At 41.8% G+C, this 23313-nt stretch overlaps 1 protein-coding gene across 1 annotated transcript in view; it reads left to right on the top strand.

Moving 5' to 3' along the window:
• The window catches only part of LOC307257156 (ankyrin-3-like), a gene marked incomplete at its 5' end in the record, with an annotated part of 90316 nt that overhangs the window by 65234 nt on the left and 1769 nt on the right, over nucleotides 1-23313 (top strand). The window contains 15 exon segments of the mRNA XM_080036302.1: nucleotides 627-855; nucleotides 947-1072; nucleotides 1443-1562; nucleotides 2106-2132; nucleotides 4416-4497; nucleotides 5772-12992; nucleotides 13860-13934; nucleotides 14339-14470; nucleotides 14654-14797; nucleotides 17217-18627; nucleotides 18837-18999; nucleotides 19253-19333; nucleotides 19701-19784; nucleotides 19911-20024; nucleotides 21053-21132. Of these exon segments, the coding sequence (XP_079892428.1) occupies nucleotides 627-855; nucleotides 947-1072; nucleotides 1443-1562; nucleotides 2106-2132; nucleotides 4416-4497; nucleotides 5772-12992; nucleotides 13860-13934; nucleotides 14339-14470; nucleotides 14654-14797; nucleotides 17217-18627; nucleotides 18837-18999; nucleotides 19253-19333; nucleotides 19701-19784; nucleotides 19911-20024; nucleotides 21053-21112 (10069 nt within the window). The 3' untranslated portion in view covers nucleotides 21113-21132.

Consider the following 23313-nt stretch of genomic DNA (forward strand, 5'->3'; position numbering starts at 1 on the left):
GAGAGGTTGTAAAGACAGGCGCACACGAGGGGTAGACCGACAGTGCCGCGCAGACGCTCGCATATTATTATTACGGAATCAATGAAAAATTGATAATACTTTTTTTTTTTTTTTTTTTTTTAAAGTTAGGCTACTGTTGGCCTGGCGGGGGGTCCCGTTGGCCTGGCGGCCCCGCCAGGCCTGTACAATGGTAGGGGAAACACTGTTGATAGTAGGTATGTGATAGTAAGAGTCACTCTTCCTTCCACATTTACTCAAGTCATGTCTACTATATATTGTGAAGGCGTGCCCTCACCTTAAGCACGAATAATACTACCTCCTTAAGGTCTTCTTGGTTACAGTACAGTATATTGGAATCATGTGGCAAGAGTGCAGCCTGATGTTAACTGAGCACCCTTTGGTGACCTGTAATAAGATTAGTACACAGCTGTCATGTGTCTGTGCTCACCCTTCTGAGAAATAACCCAGCTTGCTTAATTTATTTCTTAAGATTGTCACTTGCAACACAGTATTTCAGACCTATGGAATGTATCATACAAAAATGTCTTGGAAGTACAGAGTTTCAAAAGTTTGTAATTTCCTTTTTTTCCGACCCTCTACTCTCACCTCCTATGGTTCCTCCATAGGTTCTGGCTCGCAGACTGTCACCAGATTCCTGAGACGGTAAGTCTAGCGTCTCAGTTATACCGGGAGCTGATCTGCGTGCCCTACCTGGCCAAGTTTGTGGTGTTCGCTAAGATGAATGACCCCGTCGAGGCTCGGCTGCGCTGCTTCTGCATGACGGATGACAAGGTGGACAAGACCCTTGAGCAGCAGGAGAACTTCGAGGAAGTGGCCCGGAGCAAAGATATCGAGGTGGAGTAATGTGTTCATGTGGACTTAAGTCTAAAACATAAATCAATCCATTATATTTCATTAATTTTTTTACATTTATGGATTCCTTTAGGTTCTCGAGGGCAAGCCTATCCATGCAGATTGCTATGGCAACCTGTCCCCACTTACCAAAAGTGGGCAGCAGTTGGTTTTTAACTTCTTCTCCTTCAAGGAAAACAGACTTCCTTTCAATGTGAAGGTATACACTATATCCCTCCCATTATCTCTCTGCTTTCATTCACTGTCTCTCCTAATTAGCTGACATTCATATCAATAGAAGTCACACATGTTTGCAGCATCTTATGCATTGTCCATAGACTAGGAACATTTAAACAAAACTGTTGAATCAAGTAAAAGTTAATGATTCTTAATTCAAGCTTTAACTCAATATTTGACATCCTTACATGTAGATTTTGGAATGTGCAATAGGTTGACAAATAGAGACATTATTACTCTTCGTAAGGAATAAAACTTTTTTTCCCCCCGACTTTGTTTTACTTTACTGAGTTATTCTTGAAATTGTTTGTTATGATCAAGTCATAATGCATTCTTTTTACTGTCTTCTACAGATCAGAGATATGGGACAGGAGCCATGTGGCCGTCTCTCCTTCCTGAGAGAGCCAAAAAGCAAAAGCCTTCCACAGACTGCCATATGCAATTTGAATATCACACTGCCAACTCACAAGAAGGTAGGAGCACTGTGTTTAAATCATTGTAGGCCACATCATATCATCTTCATGTAAATAACATTGAAAATGTGAAACTGAAACACAGAAAGCAATGTTTTCCTGACATTGAGAGGAGGCATTGAAGTTAATTTGGTCTAGGAAGGACTGCCCGCTGCTTGTGTCTTTTATTATTGTTAAAGCCTGTGCCAGTCGTGAGACCCCACAACGTACACATGGAGCCACACATGCACATTGTGCTTTGTTCTATTGCTTGGCTCACTGGGTACATAAGAATTGTGCAAGGAAAAAAAATGCATTTCTCATTTGTTTGTTTGTTGTGGTGTTGATTGATCACAAGAAACTGAAAATGATTTTGCTTTTGCTTTTTTTTATTTTGTATTTATTTTGATTAATCCCATAGGCTTTATCTGATGCCTTTTGTTGTTTTTGCTGCTCCATTTTCATCCCCTGAATTTCTTTTGCATCTCCCCGCTCACTATAACGTCCCTGCTCTCCATTGTGTCATCTCTCTCCTCTCCTGCAATGCATCTTGGAATACCACAGGATATGGAGTCTGATCCTGATGATGAGGTAAAACAAATTCTTCATCACCACATGGAACTGCTTCTTCTTTGTCGTCCTTTCTGTTTGCTTTACTGCAGATGCTGTTGTAAATATGTGTTGCAAATACTTTGTCTCGCTACCTTGTTGTTAAAGATGCTTCTGACTGCAAGTTTTTTCTTAACGCAGCTAAGTCATTGCTGAAGTGACCCCCATGTAGTGCATGAGTGGAAATGACTGTTGTTTTAATCAGCAAGGATTTTTTTATTGTCGTCTTAATCCCAAATCCAGTGGAGCCAACTGCTGTGCCACATTTCAGCTTGTTTTTCATCTCTATCTTATTTTCCATACATGTTCAACAGGAAATCACCTTGTGTCCATCCTTACTAATAACTCATAGGAAGTTTCTCACAGGACCATGGTATATTTTGCCAAACCCCTAAATTTCTTTTGTCTACTAAGTCTTTGTTTTGTTGTATTTGGGGTTTCCCTTCTTCACCATTGTCCTTGGCTTGTGTGTAACAGACAATATTAACTCTCTTAACTGCATGCCAAAACATTTGTAGGAGAGTTTAATCAAAAATAGATCAGGCTGTTTTTATTTTTGAGGGTTTACATTATATGCAGTGACCGTGTGTATTATATTTCTTCTACATAAATGCACCAACCCAATCACCAGATATTTGATTTGATTGATTTAGGATGTTAAAGAATGTTGATATTTGACAATTCAGCATCAAGCTTATTAAACCCTGGTTATATATACTTTTTAGCGTTCACCGCCAATATACAGTATATATATTTTATTTAAAAGATTCCAACATTCACCACACCTTCCAACAGTATGATTAAGATATGGTTTAAGTGACGAAGGGGGAACTTTTAAATCTTTATTAAACAAATCTAATCAAGTCTAATTTCTCCCCTGATGATTTATAAATGACCTGTTGCAGTACACAAAACCATCAGCGAAAATAATGCTATTTTCATTTAGTTATTATTGATGCGTTTGCTTGGGTCAGAATCCTAGCAAACTCCTAGCCTGTGTTTTCCAAAAGGTACTAAATCAAAGTTAACTTTGCTTCACCAATGTCATATTACCAATTTTTAATCAAACATAGTCACATATAAATACATAACTTCATTCTGATGCATCCTTTGGTCTCTCTTTCACTCGCTTCCTTAACGAATATATGTGCTGCCCGCACACACTAGCAAAGAACTTTAGAACAGCAGGCCCTGGTGTTGTTAAAACACTAACTCTTGTCCAAAGGGGTTGCTAGAATCAACAAAAACAGAAAGATCCTGATTCACTTTAACGATAGGCAAACAACTCATAACTCACACAAGGCATAGCATTTATCTGAGAGGTTCAGAAACTCCTGTCACTGGCATGAAAGATAATTAATCTTTTTTTCCCCTCAATGGGCATACAAAAATGTACTTACTTTTTTAAACACAGAGTTTTTCACATGTTCGACTGGATGGACAGCATGCATTTGAGTTTATATCTGAAGTAATATTTATTTAACAAATCAATACAATAAATTATATATTATGTGAACTATAGAATATAATACAAATATAATAATAATGAATAATAATAATGTAAAATGGCTGATCTAATGAAACCCATGAATGTGCAAAAAACTGCTTCTGAAAAGCTGTTCTGTGTTTGCGTAAAACTGGGTCATTCATCACACCAACCTCAACACCTTTACTTTTCTCCTTGAATGTTGGCGTATACTGCAAATTATGTCATGCAGAATTTTCAATATGAATTTACAATATGAACTTAATTTGTAGAGATTGGACTAAATATGTACCACTGTCCTAATATTGAAATTGACACAATTTCTGCTATAATAGTACTTTGAAATAGGTGCACCATGTCACCACAATGATGATGATCTAAGACACATCCTAAAGATGAGAAGAAATTCATTTAACATACCATGCCTAATTGGAAGTTGGATTTTGCCCAGGCTTACCACATACTGGAGTAGGCCCTGCAGACAAGCACATAATGTCTGTAGTTATTTCATTTAAATGAAAGTAAGCAATGTAGTGAGAAAGAGATACAGGGGAGCGTCACTCTCCAAAGTCAATTGCACAGTGCACCTGAAGTCACTCCTTACAGTGCCGATACTAACAGCATGTTCTTATTCACTAAAACCGGATAGTAACCATGCATTGCAATATCTCAAGTTGTAAAGCTAACATTATTATTCAGACCTAATTTCTGATAGATTAGATTCACATCACCACATTTTTTATGTTAAAGCACCTTTTGATCTTTTTTGTTTGTTTCAGACTGAAAAGCCAGAACGACGTCATACCTTTGCCTCCTTAGCTTTGCGTAAGCGCTACAGCTATTTGACTGACCCAGCAGCGAGTGAGTTTTCCATTTTTACTTTGAACATTTTAATTGATTTCTAAAGGTCCCTTTACAGAGTGTACATATTTTTTTCATTTACCCAAAGTTTAGAAAAAGATCTACCTAACAAAACATGTTCATCCGTCTTTTATTTCATTCACCTGAAACCTACTCTTTGATCATCTGTCATGCATCAAACATTTGCATGGTTATCTGTGTGTTTCGCTTTGCTTACCCACCTCATGTTCACAAAAAGTCTCCCTGTTCCAACTGTTATTTTAATTTTTTTACATTTGTGGAAACACTGGACATCGATGTCTTTCTATTTATTTCACATTGGAACAAAAAAAAAATTGATTCATGTTGAATAAAAATAGTCTTTTGAATTGTTCTCATTCATTCAATGGCCATTTCACTTTTATTGGCTTAATGATTGTGTGCGGCTGTGTATATTAAAGTGGTTACAGGTTGCACTTTACATTAATTTGATATCTCCTACAGTGGGAGTATGTCAGAGCAGGCACCTTCCTACAATTATATATTTTTGCCATATACAAAATATTGGGATCCATTTCCATGCAATGGTTATATATTGCAAAATAAGTTTTCATACTGCACATCAGTCTGAGAGGTTTTAAACATTCTGAGATACTGTCCGTTTTGTTGTCATTGAACAACATATGTCGCCATCATGACAGCATTTAAAATGTATTCATAGGTTTGACTTGTTCAAATTGTTGATTGCCGTGTTACTTTTTTGTAAAGTGCAACCTCATATTTTATTTCAATTCATGACCAGACAAGTAAAGTGATATTTTTCTAATTAATGGTACACACTTGTGGGGTCATCTCTGGCATTGAAAATTAACCAAATGAGAAGAAGAAACACATGTCAAGCAAACATGTAAAGTAAAAGGCACTGTTGCAAAGAGGCACATAGATACTGTTAGGCACATCAAAAGTCAATGGAATTGTATTTCTTTGATTATCATGTCATTTCTTGTCAACTCTACCATATGTCAATAATTTTTGTTACTATACATGCTCTGTTCTTTATCAGTTGTATTTTGCCATTAGTCTCAGATTTTAGACCATCATTTGTCTTATCATCCTTGGTTTTTGTACTGGGGCCTTTCTTACTTTTCATGTATGAATTTATTTTTCTTGCTGCTCTAAATTTGCTGTTTCTAACTGATTCAAATTTCTCTTTCTGGTTTTTATGTTTTATTTCAAATTATTTTACGTTACATTTTATGTTCGCCTTATTATTTTGGTTTAAATTATTGTTGAAGAAACAACTGATCGAAGCCCGCCGAGAACACAGCCTTCTAGCTACCCTCACAAACCTGTCTTTTCAACGAGATCTTATCAGGCGTGGTCGCCTGTTCCTGTCGCCATCCCTGGCCAAGCCAAGTCTGGGTTTGGCTCCCTCTCCAGTTCGTCATCCAACACGCCAAATGCCTCTCCATTGAAGTCTGTCTGGTCTATCAACTCTGCCTCCCCCATCAAGACCAACATCCCTGGATCACCTGCCTCTTCTGTAAAGTCAGTTAGTGACATGGCCTCTCCCATCCGATCTTACAGAACCATCTCCTCACCTATAAAAACGGTAGCCCAGCAATCCCAGTACCCAGTCCAGCTCACCCCCAGTCCAATGGGCTCACCAGGTAAAAGTGCCCAAGAACCTATATCTATGAAAGGACTGGCAGCATTATCTGCTAGGACCTCCCCTATAACTGTCCCTGGAGGAGGAAGTGCTCTCCTTGAGAGAACAACCATAAGCATGACCCCACCAACCTCTCCCAAATCTTCTCTGAGTATGTTCAGTTCACCATACAAGACAGTTATGGGGGGCTCTAGTGGCACAGCATCTTCTTCCTCACCCATAAAAACAGTTCCTGGTCTCTCATCTGTGCGTTCCTTTGCCTCTGATGCCACTGGTCCTGTAAGAAACCTGTTCTCCTCTCTTTCGTCACCACTTAAATCCAACACCGCTCCGAGTGCTGCAGCTCTGATCAATGGAACTGCGTCGCCTTCACAGTACCGCTCTTCATCACCAACATCTCTTCTCACAAGCAGTCTGCAAGAAAGAATACAAGCAACAACCAATGCAGCAACTACAAGTGTCAATGCAGCCTTTGATGAGGTTGAAAAAACATTTAATTCTTGTTCTGCAGGCTATGGCACCTTGAAGTCCTTGTCTTCTTCTGCATCATCCTCATTTCAGTCCATTAGATCATCACCTTCTAATTCCCTTTATGCCTCTCTAAGATCACCTCCTAATGCCACCACTGCTGTTACATCCAGCACAATGACGGTTCCTGTGTACTCTGTTATTAATGTGGTGCCAGATCCCCAGTTTAAAAAGTTACCTGAGGTTTCAAAGTCAGCAGCCGCCCTTCTATCTCCACGGAAGACTGTGCCTGCTGAGGTGAATGCTCAGATGCAGTCTTCCTTTGCCAGAACTTTGTCCCCTGTCAAAGCCCCTCTTTTTTCTGCTGGCCTGAAATCAAACACTACATCACCACTGTCATCCAGCCAAGAGATTTTGAAGGATGTAGCTGATATGAAAGAAGACTTGATACGAATGTCAGCCATTTTGCAGACAGACCCAAATTCCACTGCCAATAAAGGATTTCAGTCTGATTCTCCCAAAGAGGCTAGAATAGAGGAAGAAGAGCCATATAGGATTGTAGAGAAAGTAAAACAAGATTTGGTAAAAGTGAGCGAAATCCTTACTAAAGATGATGTGAAGGATGGTAGAGTTTCCCTGAGTAGGGGTTCTTTGGATGACATACATTTCTCAAAAGTACAAGTTGAACAGCCACCAAGCAACTGGAGCTATCCGCCAAGATATGAGACTGTGGTTCCTCAAGCCAAATCAAAAACAATACCAGATAGAGATTTCAATCTCTCCAAAGTGGTTGACTACTTGGTCAATGATGTTGGTAGCGTCACTTTCTCCAAAATGCATGACACAAAGCATAAAGCAGATGAGGGCAAAAGAGAAGGTGAGGGCAAGGAAAAGCAGAAACGTGTCCTAAAACCTACAATAGCTGTTCAGGAGCATAAGCTCAAAATGCCTCCAACAAACATGCGCTCTTCAGCTTCAGACAAAGAGATCGGTAAATTAGCGGATGCCCTATTTGGAGCAGACACTGTGCTAGAATCCCCTGATGATATTTCACATGAACAGGATAAAAGCCCCCTCTCAGACAGTGGCTTTGAGACCAGGAGTGAAAGGACACCCTCTGCCCCTCAGAGTGCAGAAGGCATGGGCCCCAAGGCCCTTTTTCAGGATATCCCAGTTCCCCCAGTGATCACTGAGACTAGGACTGAGGTTGTCCATGTGATCAGGAGCTATGAGTCCCCAGAGGATAACAAACAACCTCCAATGGAAGATACACATTCTGTCAGATATATCGATTCAGATTCTAAAGGGCATCTGAATCCAACTCCAGAACAGAATAAATGCTATTCAATAAAGGTCAGTCCTGATGAAGATCCAATGGGAAAAGGGATGAGGGTAAAGGAGGAGACACATATCACTACCACTACAAGGATGGTGTACCACAAACCGCCTAGCAAAGAAGCAGCATCAGAAAGGTGTGAGGAAACTATGTCTGTTCATGACATAATGAAGGCTTTTCAGTCAGGCAAGGACCCTTCTAGAGAGCTGGCTGGACTATTTGAACACAAGTCTGGTAATGAGGAAACATCACAAAGAGTCCTTGAAGACATCAACTCCAAACCTAAAGTTGAAAGAATAATTGAAGTTCATATTGAAAAAGGCAATAAAACAGAACCAACAGAAGTCATCATCAGAGAGACGAAAAACCATGCAGAGAAGGAAATTTATTACTACCCAGGGAGTAGACAGGAAGAGGAGGAGCCTGAGGAATCCCTTCCAGTGTACCTTGACTCCCCCCGAGTGAACACACCCATGTCGCAAGAGGAAGACAGCCGTCCCAGTTCAGCCCAGCTCATGACAGATGACTCTTACAAAGCACTAAAGCTACTTAGCCAGCAATCCGTAGAGTACAATGAGGATGAATCATCAGAGGTTAGGGGAGAATCTTATAATTTTGCAGAGAAAATGCTACTGTCTGATAAATTTGACCAGTCTCATTCTGACACAGAGGAATATCTCAGAGATAGGTCTCGATTCCACTCACCAGACAGAAGCAGTCACAGTGAGGGTAGAGCAGCTGGGCCAAGAACAGAATATGTCTTCAGGTCCTCAAGAAATGTGTTTGACAAATCTGGAATAATGGCTAATGTTGATGATAACTTTGACAAGCTGACACTTTTGCAGTATTCTTCTGAGCCTGGTAGCCCAAAGCAGTCTGTTTGGATGCGTGTGTCAGATGACACACAGAGTAAGGATAGAGAACAGTTTATGTATGAGGACAGAGTGGACAGGACTGTAAAGGAGGCAGAAGAAAAACTCAGTGAGGTGTCCCAATTTTTTCGTGATAAAACAGAACAGCTAAATGATGAGCTCTCATCTCCAGAGAAGAAATCTCGCAGACCAGACTTCAGAGAATCAAGATCAGGGCCCAGTTCTACACATAGCAGTCCTGAGAGGTCAGCTTATAGGAATGGGGGAAGTGGGGAAGAGTGGAGCAGAGAAAGGCTTCGAGACAGGTTCAGCGCCAGTGATAGGAAATGTGCCAGCTTACCAAGCAGTCCAGAGAGGAGAGTGTTGCTACAGTGTAGTGAATCAGACCCAAGAAAACAGGGAAACGGTAAATCACATGGAAGCACAGGTGAAAGCCCTACAACTTTTCAAATGTCTTCCTCCAAAGTCAGTGCAGTGAGGCTAAAGTTTGAGCAAGAGGCACAACGGCAAGAAAGGAGTCCTCAGGTTAGTCAAAATTCAAATCCTCCTATCAGGAAGCTCCAGGAAAGTAAACTACCTGTGTATCAGGTGTTTGCTGGTTCAAACATTCCAAAAACACCAGACAGTCCAGGAAACCAACGGAGATCTCTGAATAGCGAATCAAATAAGTTCTCGCCCAAGCATGAGACCGGTGGAAAAGATCAGGATGAGAAAAAGTTATTTAAAACATGGGAGAGCCAAGAGTATGGGAACTATAAACCCCAATCTCATTCTTTAATCCACGATTCAAATAAAGATGGCAATAATAGTGATTCCCAAAGACAAGAAACCACTAAGAAAATAATCTACACAGAATTTGTTGTACGAGAAAGTCCAAGTAGCAATGATAGTCTAAAAAAAAACTCGGAATTGCAAATTCCTCTAAAAAAGCAATCTGATATCTCAGTAATTCCCAAATCCACTGATTTGAAATTAGATGCCTCAGTTGAACCATATGAGAGGACAGGGTCCCATATACCTTCTTTAGCTAGAAATCGGTTACACAGTAGCTCTGAATCTAACAAGTCTACACGTGGATCATCAGTAGAGAAATCCACAGACTCATCAGACGGTAGCCAGTCAAATGTGGTTTGTAATGGTGTTGATGGTGGCCAATTAGACTATTTAGATCAAGTAACTCCTGTAGTTATCACAGAGGGTTTCAAAGATATTAAACCTCTGCCTGTGTATGTTAGCATCCAAGTTGGAAAGCAGTATGAGAAAGAAACAGCCTCTGGGCAGCTGGGAACGTACAAAAAGATCGTAAGCCATGAGAGTAGGACAGTGCATGAGACAAGGGGTGCCATTTACACTGTCAAGCAAAAGCAGTGTTCATCTCCTCAGGGAAGTCCAGAAGATGAAACTCTTCAACAAGTGACTTTCATAGACAGAAAAAGTCTAGTTACCCCAGAGACCCCTAGCTTAGAGGAATTAAGTCTGACCTCAAGAACACCAGACTCTGCTATAGGCCTTATGCCTGGCATGCCAAGCCTTATACAAGAGGAGTCTGAGGAGGAGGAAGGGAAGACCTTCATCTACAAGGAACCCTCAAAAGCAAAGTCTAAGCCAGCTTCCTCAGAAAATCACAGTAAAAAACAGGATGCAGAGAGACAGAAGTTAAAGGAGAAAAGAGTGGCTTATATAGAGTTCCCACCTCCTCCTCCTTTAGAGGCAGAGCAATCTGACCCTGAGAAAAAGGGCTCTTGTGCATCCTCAGAGGCAAAGACAGAAATGATTGAGGTGAACCTCCAAGAGGAGCATGATAGGCACCTCTTAGCGGAGCCAATCATAAGGGTTCAGCCTCCATCCCCTATTCCCCCTGGAGCTGATAACAGCGACTCTAGTGATGATGAGTCTGTCTTCCATCCCATCCCAATCAAAAAGTATACCTTCAAAATGAAAGAGGAGGGAGAGAAACGGTCAAAACAAAAGAGACCAGAGAAAAACGAAGATAATAAGCAGTCTGGGATCAATGGTGATGTAAAGGAGGAGGATGCTGACTTTGAACAAAATGGCAATGACCAGTCAATCACTGACTGCTCCATAGCATCCACTGCTGAGTTCTCCCATGACACCGACGCAACTGAAATAGACTCTTTAGATGGGTATGACCTTCAGGATGAGGATGATGGACTAAGTGAAGACCCTAAAACATCTAGTCTGTCCAATGATGGAAAGACAACTGACCGCTCATTTAGTCAGTCCAAGCTTGAAGTGATAGAGGAAGAGAAATGTGAGGAGGGTGGGGATAATGGAAAGACTAAAATCAGCACATCTTCAGCAAAAAGCAGTGGAGATGAAAAAGATTATACTCTTGAGGGAAGACATCCAGAAAGGCAGGGCTTTGCAGACAACTACTTCGGCTACCAACTTGAGGAGGAGATTAATTCAACCTTTAAAACTGTTGCCACCAAAGGCCTGGACTTTGACCCCTGGTCCACCAAAGGGGGTGATAATGAGGGAGTTTTTGAGTCAAAAACACAAGAGGAGGACCCCAAGCCATTTGGTTTATCGGTGGACGACAAATCACAGGCTACAACACCTGACACAACCCCTGCTCGAACACCGACTGATGAGAGCACACCAACTAGTGAGCCTAACCCCTTCCCTTTCCACGAAGGGAAGATGTTTGAGATGACGCGCAGTGGTGCTATTGACATGAGCAAGCGGGACTTTGTTGAAGAGAGGCTACAGTTTTTCCAGATTGGTGAGCATTCCTCTGACCCTAAAACAGGGGAAAAGGGGAGAGGGGGCAAGATCCTGGGGGTAATTTCTGCTCAGTCAAAAACAGGGGAGAGGGCCACAGTAGATGGGATGGTGAAGGTTATAGATACAACCACAGACAGCAGCACTACACCAACAACACCAGCAGCAACAGCAGAGAAGTGCAGCCCTGCACAGCCTGGCAGTGACACTGGCTATACTGGTACTGATGCCCCATCCTGTGAAGCCATGAATGAGACCGCCTCCTCATGCACAATCACAGCCTCTAAGGTTGATCCCAAATTACGCACTCCAATTAAGATGGGCATAGCTGCCTCGATAACTGTGAAAAAAGACTCAGGGGATCTCGCTGATTGTAAAGCTGAGATGTCAGAGGGTCAGATGGTACCGGAATACATCAGTATAGAGGGTCAGTGTACAGAGAGCCAGTCTAATAGACAAACTGAGCCCAAGTTAGACAGCAGAGAATACCCTACTGAAAACTGCAACAACAACAATAACCTTGAGTCCTCCAGTGTTCAGGCCAACTACATTCAGTGTGGTAGTGTGGTGTTTAATTTGCAGTCCTCCTCTGAGCCCACTCTTCAAAAAGCTAGCAGAATAGAAACACTGTGCTGCAGGGATTTAGAAGAGAGCAATCAAGTGCAGGAGCAGACGAGTGAAACAAATAAAGAAAGTGAGGTGAAGCAGCCCAAATCGAGGCTACCAGTAAAAGCATCAGGGTGGTCATTTCACACGCAGGGAACTGCCATAGGAAAACAGAAGCCCAAACAGGCAGTGAAGGTTGAGATCAGGAAAAGAGGAGAGCCAGCCATAGCCAAAGTAGAGCCCAGGTCAAGAATACCAATCAAGGATGTTAAAAAGAGCAGCACTGCTGCCACAGCTAGCTCACTTGTTTCAGTTCGGGTTAACTCACAGCGTACGAGGGCATTGGACTCAGGCAGGGCAGCCATACAGTTGCCCTCAAGGCTACCACTGAAGGACAGGCATCAAGTCAGCAATATAACAGTTGAGGTTGCAGGTAGGCAGGACAGGCAGGAGAACCCTAGTGAGGTTTGTAAGCGCACCATCGAATACTTTAAAGGCATTAGCGGGGAGACGCTAAAGTTGGTGGACCGCCTGTCAGACGAGGAGAAAAAGACGCAGACAGAGCAGTCGGAGGAAGACAGCACCTCCCGGAGCACCTCTCTGTCGGACGCCTCCCAGCCTTCCCAGCCCTCCCGCTCATCCAGGTCTGGTAGAGGTTCGAGGGCTGAGGCCGGGGCCGCGTCCGTAAGGGCAAAGGTGGCGACGACGGACAGGGCCTCCGGCAGTGAGAGGAGCAGGAGGAGTAGGCGGACTGGTGGGAAGGAGGGCAGTCAGGGACTCACAGGGTCTCGAACGCCTCCCATCGCGGAGATCAAGCCTAGTTTGTAAAACTTTCACATTATGTTTAAAATACATCTATATACTTATATATTTCACTTTTAGTTGCATGACATCGTTGTGATCGTTTAATGGATTGACTGGAATGCCTGTGGCGTGTTGACATTCTCTTCAGAACAGTAGCTGTCATTTAAATTTATTTTTTGTCATTGATGTACTGTGTACTGTATTGTCCTTGTTGCAAGATTCTCTTTCCTCTGTTACCCTCTTTCAACCCTCTTATCCTCTGTATAGTAGTGTGAGCATGCCAGTAGTAGTGACTGGTCCACTGGCCAAACCTTTTTTGACAACTCCCTGGTCTGTCTGTCTGTCTGTCTGTGGGGGGTTGCTACAAAGTTATTGTAGTAGTTTGTTCTTACATACTTTGTCTATCAATTATAACTAGTGTTGGCGAAGAACACACAAAAACTTCTTCGCATTTTGACATTGTAGATTCTAACATAGACCTTTCCACCATAGATTTCTAGAGTCTGTTGTTGAGAGTCCTGTTATGCTTTGTTTTATGTGGAACGTTAGTGCCTGCCTAGAGGATACATACCACAAACAGTCACAGAGCACCACCTACTTGATGAATATATTTAAGTTGCTCATTATGTCTCTGATGTAAAATATCCTTTTCTTGCCATCCTGGGGGAAAAAACATTAACCTTTGTTGCAGCTGTATAACAACAATATGTTAAGCATTGTAATATATATTTTGTTCACACAATATTAAATAGTGTTGTTAATTCTGATAAATAAGTGGCCAGAAAAGGAAAATTATATATTTGTTTATTTCTATAATACATTAGTATATAGGATAAGTAAAATGTGAATGGTATTAATGAGTCATTGTACTCTATCTTTCCAGGTCCCCAAAGTCCTTGTGAGCGAACAGATTTGCGCATGGCTATCGTTGCAGATCACTTGGGACTCAGTTGGACAGGTGAGAAACATTCTGATTGCTCTGTTCCTCTCTATTGATCCCCTTCTACCTAACTGTCCTCCTTTGGCCCTATCCGTCTCAAAACCTGTTATTTACTGCCATCTTCAGGCTAACAGAATACCTTAATAAGAATCCATCCTTTACTAACATAGCCTTGAAAAGAAGGAGCTTTAAGTAATTTAATGAGGACAAAAAGCATTAAAATATAAATGTACTGATGAGACAATTAAAGTTATAAACTGTTTTATCAATCACATAATTGGAATATTGAAATCCAAATATAAGTGTATATTACCCTCTGTGATTGGTGTATTGGCACTGAATAAAATGACAGACACTTCAATATTTATTTAACATTTAAGTTTTTCATTTGTATGTCTGTGTTGCTATCTGTCCCATCATAGAGTTGGCTCGGGAGATGAACTTCCCAGTGGATGAGATCAACCACATCAGGCTAGAGAATCCCAACTCTCTGACAGCACAGAGCTTCATGCTACTTAAGAAATGGGTCAGTCGGGAAGGGAAAAACGCCACAAGTAAGTTTTTATATCTGAAATATATACAGTATATATTGGTCTTGATCAGTCCATGTACTAGTTCTGGTCTTTATTCATGTCTGAAAATAACACGTTTGAATGAATAAGCAATTTTCTTTAATTTACAAACTTTTCTTCATTGTTTTTTAGGTGTATCAATTATTATTTGTTTGTATTCCACAGCGGATGCCTTAACTGCTGTGCTGACCAAAGTCAATCGGATGGATATTGTGACTTTACTGGAGGGCCCAATATTTGACTATGGTAACATTTCAGGCACGAGATGTTTTGCCGATGATAACGCTGTTTTCCGGGATCAGGCTGATGGTAAAGTTTAGCTCTGTCTAGCTGACCTCTTACCTCTCCCTGCTACCTTTTTTGCTGTGGCAATGCATGGATCCCATATATGTAATCCTAGTTCAAATATTTAGAGAAGTTGAATTTTATGTTACATTTGGAATTCGTTTGGACAACTTGTTCTGTTCCCCAAATTAATTCCTGATTTCAATATTTGAAAGTGTATGTACCATTATATTCATGGTATTCTGTTGTAAACTTCAATTCTTGTTGCTTTTCAACTGAAATGGTGACCACATTTTTAATAGCACTCTAAACATCTGCACTATTTTAAATAGGCGGTTAAACTAATCACCATTTTTATTTAAATCAGGCCTTGCTCAGGGAGAATACTCTTCAAACAGTGTATCCGCTTGTCATAAATGAGCAATATCCTCTATTAATATCCCATTCTAAGTGCATGCTGCATACTACATACTGCTTTAAATGTTTTTTCAATTATGTCTGACTTACGTAGAAATTATATAACCCCGTAGAGTCTGTTTTCCTCTACTGATTTAGCTTAGTTCTCCTAGTTCTCCTCCAGTTCCTCTGAGCCTTCCTTGGATAGATGAGAGAATCTCTTCCTCTGTGAAACCAGACTACCTCCTCCTCCTGTTCCTCCTGCCTCCTATCACCTCCCCACAGCAGTATCCACTGCTGATAACAGCACATAAGAGCTCTTTGCAAAATAAGAGTTGTGTGTTGCTGATATCTACGTGTGCCCTTTCCTCAACCATCCCTCACATGCCACCTCCTCTACACATCCCTTATTTAATCCATTCATTCTTGTTGTGTGAGCATGTTTCACAATAATATATTTTTCATATATTCTTTTCCCCTCTTTCTCCAATTCGTTTTTTTTTCTCTTTTGCATATATCTTGCTTTATTTCATCCCCATAGTGTGCATGGTTATCCCCTTAACTCCCGGAAGCACTCGAGGTGCTTTCATCTTGCAGACACCTATAGGAATCTTTCCAGCGTTGACGCCAACTCCCCCATCCACTCCCCTCGAACCCACTGCAGAACCTCCCTGCCGTCCCCTTTCCTCCCGCCGCTCACCCAGTTACGAGTCATCCATTTCGCTCAAAGACTTGGCACCTCCAGCACCAATTCAACCGGCACAGTTCAACCTTCTCTCCCCTACTAGCCCTTGCCTTACAGCTCAGTGCCCTCCCGCTGACCCTCGTAAATCCCCTACCTTCCCTTTCTCTCCTATCCCACTCATCACCTCACCTTTACCTTCAACACCCACTGCTAATTCTCCACCACCCATCCTGCCCTCTCCTGACTTTGTCCCAACCTCACCCACACTCACCATGCCCACTCCAAATCACTCAGAAGCCGCACCAAAAACCTCCCCTCTCACATTATCCGGATCTACCCCTGACCTGTCCTGTCATACTACTTCCTCCTCCGAAACTGCAACCACAACCACACCCACCAACCTCAACCTTGCACCCTCCCCTGCTGCTCCTTACCAATCTGAATGCATTGTTGCACCTGTTGTGCCTGCCCCCTCCTCACCCTTACGCAGAGTCGCGCTTTCTGTCACCGCCTCTCAAAGCAAAGAGTCTTTAGTGACCCAGCTGGCCTCCTCCTCCCTCCCCATCTCCCCTCTCTACTTGCCTACTCTCCCTCCCATCCTCCCTTGTGGAGCCTGTTGTCCCAGCCCCGGTCCTTTCTCCCCTCCTATACGCTCCCTGTCTCCATGTCCTGCTTGTATGACCTCCATCCCTCCACCTCCCACCCAACCCCGCGTTGACCCATCCACAATGGAAATATTAATTTAGCATGCTGTATCCTTAGTCTTGTTCGTTCCCCTCCCTTTTCCTTGTCACGTCTCTCATCTGTCAACTATTTCATCTGAGCATTTAACAGAACACCCTGGCAAATATTAATATTTTACACTCATCACATCCCACGTTACATGATTAATAAGGCCTTATGTGTCCCACTTTAAATATCTTGCCTCACCACCAACTGTTGAATGGACACTCAAAACAATAGAAATCAAACAACTACTGAAACACATGACATTGCTTTTTAATTACTGTCATTTTGAATATATTTATTTTTATCTTTAATATTTTATTATAATTAATTGTGTTAAGTTTGTCAAGGCATTTTCAAACATACAGTATAATGTATTGTATATACATTACATTTTACTGCATGTGTTTGATATTAGATTGTCATTCTGCCATTAGACAACAGCTGCTGACACATCACCCTCTCAGCTACTGATTGTCTGGATATGTGCTACACTTCAGCCTCTGTGCCATTGTCCACGTCATATGGTGTATGTGTTAGGGTGTGTTTGTGTGTGTTTTTGGTGGGTTTTGTTCATTTGTGGCATGCTTTTGGTGTGTGTGTATGTCTCTACATTTTTCATCCTGTCACCTACAGATTATCAGAGCATTCTAGCGGAGCTGCAGTCTCCTGCAGCACTGCATTCCAACCCCCACTTCCTGGAGCCCGAACTCCCCGTTACCCCCAACCCTTCCCTTGCCCACGACCAACACCACCATTACCCAGAACAAGACAGTCCCCCTAGGAGCCCCCCCAGACCCTGCGAGCTCGCCCTGTCCATCCCTGCATTTGAACTCCCTGATCCTGTTCCCCCCAAGGTCAGAAAGCCCCACATCGCTCTGAACGACCAGCTGCTGTTGAGCGAGGAGGAGGACAGGTCTTGTCATGAAATGGAGCTGAGCCACAGGCCGCCCAAGTCACAGTCCTTCCCTGCGATGTGCGAGTTGGACATTGACATGGCCTACTCCACATCTTCCCCTTCACTCTCATCAGTTTCATCAATAACCCTGTTATCGCCCGATAGAGTACAAATGGGAGACATGGGAGAAACGCAGATGGGTGCCCCAAATGGGGTACGAGATGATGTAGGTTTTGAAGGAGGTAAAAAGGAAGTGACAGAAGAAACAGAGAAGGTTGTTGAGAGGGTTGCAGCGGAGTTAGCAGGAGGAAATGTATTAGTGGAAAAGTGGGTAGAGCAGGACTTGATCAAAAATGTGGAAAGAAAATGTGAGATGATAACAAAAGATAGGTCTAAGTTGGCAGATGAAGATAACATGTTGCTGGAACAGATGGAGGGATTGACAGAGGCACCGAAAGATGTGACAAATGAGCAGTGTGTCCTTATTCAAGCTGGAAATCAGGTGGTAGAGGCAAGAGATGTGCAGAATGTGTCAGAAGAACAGCACAATCTGATAGAAGTTGGGCATGAGGTTGAACAATGCAATAGAATCGAAGCAGAGACCTGCCAAGAGGGTATTGATCAAACACCTGAGGTTCAAAGAATGTATGGGAACATTGAGGAAAGGGTCTACCAGTGTGACAGAATGGATAACGCAGACACAGATCTGCAGTTTCAGGGAGAAGAGGGGTTGTGTGGCAGTGAAATAGATATCTGCGAGACATCCCAAGGTGACCATACAGCTGAAGAGGCCCAGGCTGTAGGTCACCTCACCCCTCAGGGCTGGGTTGAAGCACTTGAGGAACGTCAGCCCAGTGAGTCTGGTTCCAATGAAGAAGAGGAGGAGGAGCGAGACAGACGGGAAGCGATCACAGAGGAGGCCTTAGGATCTCTGTTTGAGGAGGAGAATGAAGAAGAAGGCTCAGAGGAGAAGGAGGAGAACGAAGAGATTACCGAGGCCATTGTTCAGGACAATCTCGATCAGGTTGAACAGGCAGAAAAAGAAGTGTGTTCACTTTCAGGTTGGCACAGTGATTCATCCAGCGTCAATGTGGAACCACCAACGCCAGGCCGCAGTGTCAGCTCAGACCTGCTCGACAGGCGGGAAAGGTAAAAGTATTACTAACTAAAACATTCAAACAGAAACCTTTTAGGAAGTATTAAGTCTTCAGCCAGAATTTGAAATCTGCTTCTTTCTTTCCTACTGCATCTTCTTTCTTTTTTTTTTCTTTTTTATCATCGCAGAAGATCTGCTTTTCAGCTCCTAACGTACGTTAACCTGAAATGACAATCCTAATTCTGTGTTTCTTACCCAACAGCCAAGAGATTTCTAGTGACTCCATCACTTCCTCGTCAAGGGGCGAATCAGGGAGGTCCCGGCAGAACGGAGACAAATCAAAGCACTCACCTCAGGGCGCCTCATCTGAATCATCCAATGGCAGAAAGGAAGAGGGAGCACTGATGTCGGAGAAAAAAGTCCAGGTAATGTTACAAGCTTTAATAATAATGAATGGAATCATATAAAAAGACCATAAGTTGTACTAAAAATAAATAATATTGAGTGTTTTATTCCAGGTCTCCCTTTTTTTATACAGCCAACAATGGAGTTGAAGTACATAAAACACATCGGCAAAATGTTTTAACTAACTAATTATCTTTCCTCTTGAATGTGCTTCTTTCTTCTACTGACTTAACTCCATGTCTTTTTGTGATGACTTTTTAATACATTCCGCAGCAGCGGGTTAGTTTAGATTCCGGTTCAGAGGAAGAACAGACTGTAACCACCAGAATCTTCAGACGCCGTATCGTTTTAAAGGTACCCTGAAAGCCTGGAGCTGAAGTCTGGCTAAGCCTTGGTTTGGTTTGGTTGAGTTTAGAGTCTGGTGTGCTTTGTAGTATTTGCATTGCTTGGTGTATTTATAGCTGTTTTCTCTTTGTGTGGTCATTCATATGTTTGTGTACATGGCTCCTGAACCTGTCACAGTGCATGGTACCTCATACCATGGTGTAAAGATTGTCTGTCTGGTTGATGACTACAGTAAACTAGGGCTCAGTCTCTCTCTGACATAGAGATCTCTCTTGAGGTGTTGTTTTCGGTGTGGTGATGGTGAAGCATTGTTTTATCATGTTTGAATCAGCCATATGTGAGCCTTTATTCATGTGCTAACCACAAACATTTGCAGGGAGAACAAGCCAAGAATATCCCAGGCGAGTCTGTGACAGAGGAGCACTATATGGACCATGATGGTAACCTCATCAGTAGAAAAGTAAAGTATTACTTTTTTAAACAATTTTCCCCCCTATTCAGCTCTGAAGCAAAACCTAGCGCACAGAGAGTAGCGCAATGAATTTATAAAAGCAGACAACATCAGATGTTTTCCTACCTTGGGCAGGTGATCAGGAAGGTTATTCGAAGGGTGTCCACGCCCACACCAGAAAATCAAGGAGGTGATAGCTGGCTCCAAGACCTTCAGCACAGTCCCATTCTGCAGGAGGACGGGTCAGAGGTCGGCATGAAGATACCCTTTAACTGTGTTCCTGGGTTACAAAGTCTAATAGAGATGGGATGATATACTGTATGAATATTATATTACAACACTTATTAAAAGAACAAAATTGGTGGGAAACTAACAGCTAATACAGAAGTTAGGCTTAAAGCTGCACTGGGCAATACTTAATGTTATTTAAAAAAAATCTTAAGATATGTTATGAATTAGTCAGAAGGAAAATATGTCTTGGGTGTAAATATTTCACTAAGTTTGAGCTGCACGACATGTGGTTAAAATTTTTTTTTTTCTAATTTAGGAGAAACGTTAACAGGGAAATTGGGGTTGATGAAAGAAATGCTATCTCAAAATAAAACAATACAGTTCACTGATACATCATGCATGTTATTTCTCAGTATTGAAGACCTAAAAGTTTCATTTCACTGTTTGGTTGCAGCTTTAAGTCAAACAACTAAACATAACAAAGGGATCAGTAGGATTTGACCAGGATTGCTGTTGAATTTTTGATTAACACTGTATTAACAGGTTTGACATAACCATCCTTTATCTCTCTGGGGGAAAATAAATATAAATGCAGCCGTTCGAAATGCATGGTTGTGTGGTGTGTTTTGAAACGGTTGTGTCTATTGTGTTTGCATAACAAAGAAGATACTGACTAGGTTTTAGTGGTCTTTTAAGGTGTTCAACCGATTAGTCATCAGTATGACTAATGAGTGCAGTTACTCTGCTACTAAAATACAATATGCATCTTTTGTTTCTTACTGTTTCCAAATTAACATAATGTCTCTTCTTCCAGGTGGCTGGTTTGGTGTGTGGCTTGGGTCCTAACTATATTCCTAACAATTAAGCCTCTACTAACATTTAATAGTTTCAGCTTGCTGTGCCTACAGTGTGTTGAGTCTTGATTTCTCCTTTTGTCTCAGTTTGCGGTTTCAGGTTTGTTCTTGGCTTGCAACTTGTTTTCGTCCTATCAGAAGATAAGAATACCACGTCCTAATGCCGTTTCTATGTGTGCTTGTGTTTTCCAGCCAGGTGAAGGGTCAAGGAATAGCAGGCGAAGGTCTGGGGACAAAAAGCTCCACTCATAGTGATGGTTGTGCTCGACCAGGTACAGTAGCTTGTTGCCTTCCAATGTAACACAATCAGCATAGTTCCCTTGTTTTTGCTGTTCATGTGTATGTGTCAGTATTTATAGCAGTACAATACAGCAGTATTTATATGTGCATTGTTGTCCTCTTTAATCTCTTTGTGCTGCATTTTTAACTGTATGATTACATTCCAGCCAGACTCCACTGCTTCATCCCAGTTTCTAATGCACTGTACAGCTGCACTGTCTTTACTTTAGTTCCACTGTGCTGAAACCAGCTTTTCTCTTGTCAACGTTCTTCTTTAATGTATTCAGCTCTATTAAACGTAGTGCTGTAATTGACTGTCTATAGGTATCCTCTATTCTCATACTCTGTACTCTACTTCTCCAAGAGAATAGTTAAACATTTAGGTAAATATACTTATTACACAAACCGTAGGGGGAGTCACAGTGACGTCTTAGAGTCTTTAATGCTGGGCTTACACTACACAACTTTTCACACGATTTGACAGTTGCAGACAATCTTCCAATGTCGGACTGAAATCACAGAAGTCGTGCTGGAGTTGTGGCGCGCGCACGTAATCTCAGTCGTTTGGTGTATGGTGGTCTTCCGACCCGATTTCAGCCAGTCTTCTTCCTGTCTTGACGTTCCGACATTATCAAACATGTTTGATATTATCGTTAGTCTTAAGGGGTTGGCTCAAGCGAAATGACGTAAACACTGTCACACTCTCGCATGCACCAAGCACGACGCAAGAGGATCGGCATTAGTCGCGACCTGTGTCCGCCTGTGCAGGCATTTATTTCGGACACTTTTTCCTTGAAGCCTCGGCGGGAGAACCAGGCTGACAGCCGCGCAACCTTAACACTTTACCGTCAAATACAGGGTTAGGAGTTAAAGTTATTGGGGGACGAGATCAGCAAATAAAGATGGTCAAATAACTAAAGAAAGTCCCCCGCTCGGAATATTGAATTAACCTTTTTTTAATTAAATAATCACTATCGCGTTTGCGGAAATAATATTAATCTCAAAAGGAATCTAGTTGTAGTCTTGCAATATGAGACCCCCTGTCTTTTCAAAATCTCACTCTGTGACTGAAAACTAATGACTAGTTGTCTTCAGGTGTGAGTTGATTGTCTTCAGATGTAAGAGGGTTTCAGTCTTTTCAAAGTATTTTAAAAGTCCTCTAGTGTAAGCCCAGCATTAGTTGTAGTGATATTGTCAGGAAACCAATTTATCTACTGCACACAACTGTTATGCAGTTAGATACAGTTTTTTATGGCAAAACATTGTTGCTGCGTGAAACTCCACCTAAAACTACAAATGGATATTTTTGTGTTTGTGTATTTAATAATCAAATATACAACTTGTTTAATAAGTGAGCTTTAGAGATTCTGGTAGTTGTATAGTTTAATTTGGCCGAAGCCAAGTTAGCTGTTCCAGAGTGGTATTGATCTTCTCATCTAATTCTATCCAAGAAAGACAAGAAGGGTATTTTCCAAAAGGCCAAAATATTCCTTTAATTTACCCCTCCTCAGATGGCTGCTCACTCAGAAATACCCAAAAGGCTGACTGATGTCTGAGCCTAGTTATCCTCTGGCAACATTTCTGCTCTCCATGTTCACTCAGTGTGTATGAATAGGGAACGAAGCTGATGGGCAGTACACACCTCAGCATTATATATCCCCACTGATACCCTCCATGCCTGTTTTTGTCCACTAAATCCCCAGTTCACAATAGCATTGAAGCATCCAGAAAGAGTCTGTTATCCCACTGGCCAGACTGTTAATCCCTACTGCTGTTCTCCCTTATGTTATGTTTGCAGTGAATCATTCCATCTGTACAAAACCGACTAAGAAATAATATGACACTACAGCCAGGTCTGGCAAATAGTTTCTATGGTAACATAGAAACTATTACAACATAAACATAACAACCCACGGACCATCAGCTCTTGTTAACATTTTGTCATTTTATCATACAAAGGAATTGACGATTTGAGGAGACAGTTGTATTGCCTTGTCAAGGGTGTTATCGCATCTAGACTAAAAAAGAATGCTTTAAGAAAGAATGGTTACAACTTTTGAATGTAATGTAATATGTAAAGGAAGATAATATTGCCTTCAAGGATAATTTATTATGGATATGTACAGTCCAAATATTTCCAAATGTCTAGCTTTCAGCATTGTTCCTGGCAATCT

Source organism: Ammodytes marinus, assembly GCF_949987685.1.
Source record: "Ammodytes marinus genome assembly, chromosome: 11".
In the NCBI taxonomy this organism is placed as follows: Eukaryota; Metazoa; Chordata; class Actinopteri; order Uranoscopiformes; family Ammodytidae; genus Ammodytes; species Ammodytes marinus.